Consider the following 5,462-nt stretch of genomic DNA (forward strand, 5'->3'; position numbering starts at 1 on the left):
ATTCTGTTCTCCTAACCTCATAATGCTTAGGTTAGGAGGGCCACAGTGTGGCTCTTCACTGCCAGACATCTATGGTAAATGGTAAATGGACTGAACTTATATAGCGCTTTATCCAATCCTTTTTGACAACTCAAAGCGCTTTACACTAGAGTCACATTCACCCATTCGCACTCACATTTTTACAGCTCGGTAGGCAATTTGGGGTTAAGTGCCTTGCCCAGGGGCACTTCGACATGTGGTACTGGAATCAAACCTACAACCTTCCGATTGCAAAACGACTACTCTACCCACAGAGCCACAGTCGCCATCTGTGACAAATACTGACATGAAGTTTGATATAAGGGTCAATAAAAGAGTCCAATAGTTTTAATTCCATATGATCATCTGAATGAATTGAACGTGAGTCCTCTCCCTTTCCCAAAGGAATACCAGCAGCACCAAAGACTTCCTTGTTTAGGTAATCCTAATTTGTATGGTTATGCTGGACTTTCCCTACTTCTAAATTTTCTTCAGTTTCAGTTAGATAGGGACAACTCCTAGTGCCTTCTTCTGTTGAACCCACTCCATTAACTTCCATCATTCGGCCGTCCCTCACAACCGCAGTACTCCCCCCTCGCCCCCGTCCCCACTCATCCTCTAACTCCTCTTCCCCATCCCCCCCTCTCCACCATCACCACTTCCCTCAGTCCCACTTCCACGAACAGCTATCTTCGCCTCCTGCTTTCTCTTCTGCCCCAGCCGTGGGCATGGCAGCGGCTGCTACTGCATCCACCTCTTCTGCATCGCCTCCACTACAGGCAGCCTCGGCGCCCAACAGCAGTGCCCACGAGCACCTGCTGGCGGTGCGCCGCCGTGCTCCACACAGTCGGCCGTACACAGTGGGACTGGACAACCTCAGCAGTTTGTCGGTACAGGTAACAGCGGGATCCTCAGCTTCATCGTCCTCTGCTGCGCCATCTGGAACCCAGCTGGAATCAGCTGGGCTGGGACTCCAGAGGGCCAATAGTGACACGGATCTTGTGACCTCTGAAAGCCGCTCATCACTTACGGCATCCACATACCAACTGACTCTTGGCCAAGGCCACCTGGTGATCTCATGGGACATAAAGGAGGAAGTGGATGCCACTGATTGGATCGGCCTTTATCACATCGGTGAGCTACTGAAACTCTAAAGGGTTTGGTGCAACAAATGAATACTGTAAACCAGGGGTGGGCAATCCCAGTCCTTGTGGCCCAGTGACCTGCAAAGTATATAGATTTATATACTTTGCAGGGTATATATTAAATTACAAGCACTTCACCTGCTGGGGTCTGAATGTACAGTGCCTCACAAATTCCTCCTGGACCCCATCTTCAGAGAAATCTGCTCTAGTTCATCAGTCAGTTGACTCTGCGAGTTTTATTTTGTTTTAAATAACCCAGCATTCTGTACTGTGCTGAGCGGTCCGGGTGTGAGTTTTTCCGAGGATCTTTTAGCGTGGTTTCGCTTCTCCGAAACGGATAGATGTTATGTCTGCCTCGCTCCTCCTGAGTGCCACTCTCCATCTGGGCGCAGGAGGGTAATGTCTTCCAGCTCCATTTCTTAAAATGGCAGGGTGAGTTAAGTTTAATTCTTGGAGTGGTGGAGCCGCGTCCGCATTGGTTGCGCAGCAGGCTATGCATGTTGCGGTCTGATTAATTTCTACACTTTTATTTATTTCCTCAAGATAAGGGTGTCCTCTGTTTAGACCAGTGTTTCTCAACTCTTCAACACGCTGTCAGCTCCCGGTCAGAAAGACGCTTTTAGTTCAGTGTCCATGAGATGATACTCAGAAAGGATATTTTTATTGATTAATTTTAGTTGCCTCTGCGATGAAATCTCTGCATAAAGTCTATAATGCCTGCCCATGTGGACCAGTCAAGACTGTGAAATATTACCTGTCAAAATGACCTTTAAAAAAACGCTCAGATATGGAAAATATTCCGTTAACGAGACCTCTGACATATATATTGTTGAGAAAACGAGTAATTTTCTACCTGTTGCTCGTTGTTAGCAGTTAAAAGACAGTTCCACCCCAGTGATGGGACTAGCTGTTTTAGCCCAATTACTTTTATATCAAAGCAGGTTCTTTACTGTCTGATGTGTTTTGGCGCACTGTTCAGAGGTGGTCTCTCCTGCACACAAACAGCACCACTCATTACGTGCTTTTTGTACGCCAGAGACCATGCAGGTGTTACCAAGGCCAGGGATGAATTTATCTACTGTCTATCCTCCCTTTCCCAGGGTAGGAACAATAGATATGTTAATTTCATACAGAATGAAAATGGGACCGAAGTTGATCAACTATTCATGTTTTTCATCCTTTCAAACTGCCTCAAACTGTTTCCTGGACCGCACAGAGCTCTCCTGACCTCTCCTGACCTCTCCTCTGACCCAGTGCATTAAGCAGCAGATTTTGATTATAAGAGTGAATATAGATGTTCCATATAATATCTTCAGACTCCTATGAAACAAACATGAACAGTTTCAATACCAAAACATATGTTAGATTCAATACATTTTTCAGATGAATATATGACTTATACACTGTTAAGAATGTGATCTAATATAAAAAACTATGATTAGACTAATTTTAATCAAATCATGATTATTACATCTAAGAAAATGTTCTGATTAAGTTATGTACTGATTAAACCCCGAGTCCAAATCTAACTTAAATTGAGGCCCACTCAAAACAATCATGATCAGTCTAATATTTCAATATATGCCAAAGTTAAACATAATTAAAATTAGCATAATTAAACCATTATTTCCAACATATAGAATAATTGGATAAATCATTCTTTTATAAGCTTCTCAAAAACAATTTGCCAGAATTTTGAACCACTCCTCTTGACAGAACTGTTATGTCGGGTTCGTTGCCCTCGTTGCTCATACACGTCTTCAGTTCTTCCCATTGATATTTTCTGGGACTGAAATTGGGACTTTGTCCCGGCCACTCCACTAAGTGTGTGTGTCTCAATGAGGCTAGCACTTCTGCACCCTGTCATTTAACTCCATTCTTCCTTGGAAAGCTGTTCAAACTGGATGGTGTGTTTGTGGTGATGTGGTTTCACTCCAAACAAAGTATTTTATCTGAGAGCCAAATGCCTCAATTTTAGTCTCATCAGACCAAAGAGCTTTCTTGGACTTGACTATGGAGGCGCCCACACACATCTTACTCTATTCTGTTGAATTATGTCAGTCAACTTAAAAGGGGTTAATAATTAGCCAGTCACTTATTTTATGTTATTTTTTTAAATTTGTCATTATTTTGTAGAAATCAGTTTTACTGAAAATTGTTTTGTAAACCATAACTTAAGATAATTTTTTACTATGCAAATTCAAGATTTGCATAGTAAAAAAAAACTAGTGATACATCCACACAATTACTCTCCTCTATCAAAACCCATCCATCCATTTTCTTTACACCCTTGTCCCTCAGTGGGGTCAGGAGGTGCTGGTGCCTCTCCAGCTAACGTTCCGGGCGAGAGGCGGGGTCACCCTGGACAGGTCACCAGTCTGTCACAGGGCAACACAGAGACACACACACACACTCACACCTAGGAACAATTTGGAGAGATCAATTAACCTGACAGTCATGTTTTTGGACTGTGGGAGGAAACCGGAGAACCCGGAGAAAACCCACCATGCAGGGAGAACATGGAGACTCCATACAGAAAGACCAGGGCCGGGAATTGAACCCAGAACCTTCTTGCTGCAAGGCAACAGCTCTACCAACTGCGCCACTGTGCAGCCCATCTTTATCATTGTGATCTAAAATGTTAATATGTATGGAAGAGGATAACTATGTAAAAGGGAATGAAGGGTCTAGATTTATATTGCCAGTAGAAATGTAATCCCTCTGCTTAGTGCATGACCAGCTAAATGCCAAATATATATTGCCAAAGTCTAATATTTATGTTTTCACATTTATGGCCCAGCTATGAAGGTAAACGGATAGACACAGGAGTTTAATCAGGCTTTATGAAACCAAACATAAACGAATTAGCTTTCTTTTTTACTTGATCAGGACAGATGTGGGTAGTGTTTTTTTTTAAGTTTAGTAGAAATCAGGAGTCCATATGACAGTTTGCTTATTGTAATAAATGTTAGAATCCAGGATTTGTGCACTAAAAATACAACTTTTTAATAAATTACGTTGTGTTTTTTACAGATGAGACATGTGTGGCCAACGTCTGGGAGTCCAAGAACCGTGGAGTAAATGGTACTCAAAAAGGACAGGTTTTGTGGAGACTGGAGCCTGAGCCCTACTTCATGGAGGGTAAGTGAGTTTAATCAAGGCCGTAACTCCAGTTTTGCTGTTGACCTGAATGAAAACTTGCTTGTTAAACTGTTGGATTATGTGAAATCCATTATTGAAAATTATGTGCCATTTTGATGGAATTACTTCTCTTCAGCGATTATCATTTAGTTGTTTTACTGGAAAAAAAAATATTAAAAAGCCCGTTTTTATAACAGTTTAAAATCTTTATGTTGTGCACACAAACATCTCAGTTTGACATTTTACTTACAAGACCTGCCTTTAACTAGATTCCTTCAAAGTGTCCAAAATGTATCCATTAGCAGCTTTTTAAAATGTATTTAAAATATTCAGAAGAAAATGCAGCTTGAAGTTGAAATGCTACTTAAAAATGCTAATGACTGGCATTTGCAAAGCATTCAATCCATCAGCAACATTCATTTTGCTAGCCACTGATTGGGTGTAACCCTCAACAGCAGAGATGAGGTAAATTGTAGCTGTCAGTTTCTGCTACTGTGATTATTAAAACATATTAATATTTGATGTTTGTACTATTAAATCAGGCAGTTATAGATATTTTTAGTGGGGGACTCAAGTATTTGTGGTTTTCAGCAGTTATGGTTCATAAAAAATATCACTGTGAAGTGAATCCTGGTCAAGAAGCAGAGCAATATGCATTTAAATGTAAAAATAGATGAGCAACATTTGAATTAGTTTTTTGCTTGATTTTTTTATTCTTGTTTGAAATCAGGGTGTTTTACTGTTAAATAAAATAGCTCAATGCTGAGTAAAACCAATTACTACGTTTGATTATGCAATTGATCCACAACTGAAAAACTAACATCATCTAATTGCTTTTATCTAAAACAAGTCATCTTACAGTGGCAGAAATTGCAGATGTTTTTTTTTAGTTATTTAGTATTATTTTAATTTTGTTTAAAACATTAAAGCAGATAAACTGAGTAGCAGTGAAGAACCTTGGGCCCAAATAACCTATTTTATACTGTTCTGATTTTTTACACAAAGCAACTTGTGACTCACCAAATTGAGACACTGAATTTGGTGAATTTGTTGTCTTCTCCTACTAGCATGTAGCTAGCTACTTCACAGATATGCTAGCATGTAGCTAGCTACTTCACAGATATGCTAGCATGTAGCTAGCTACTTCACAGATATGCT

The 5,462-nt window shown here is 40.6% G+C and overlaps 1 protein-coding gene across 4 annotated transcripts in view; it reads left to right on the forward strand.

The window, feature by feature from the left end:
• The first annotated feature begins 229 nt into the window (after nt 1–229).
• Nucleotides 230–5,462, forward strand: part of hecw2b (HECT, C2 and WW domain containing E3 ubiquitin protein ligase 2b) — a 51,979-nt gene continuing 46,746 nt past the window's right edge. For all 4 annotated transcript variants that reach the window (XM_008430603.2, XM_008430617.2, XM_008430611.2 and 1 more), the window contains exons 1-2: nt 230–1,152; nt 4,197–4,304. In XM_008430603.2, coding sequence (XP_008428825.1) covers nt 747–1,152; nt 4,197–4,304 — 514 coding nt within the window. In that variant the 5' untranslated portion in view covers nt 230–746. The remainder of the gene's footprint in view (nt 1,153–4,196; nt 4,305–5,462) is intronic.

The sequence above is a fragment of the Poecilia reticulata genome, linkage group LG2 (genome assembly GCF_000633615.1).
Source record: "Poecilia reticulata strain Guanapo linkage group LG2, Guppy_female_1.0+MT, whole genome shotgun sequence".
Taxonomy (NCBI): domain Eukaryota; kingdom Metazoa; phylum Chordata; class Actinopteri; order Cyprinodontiformes; family Poeciliidae; genus Poecilia; species Poecilia reticulata.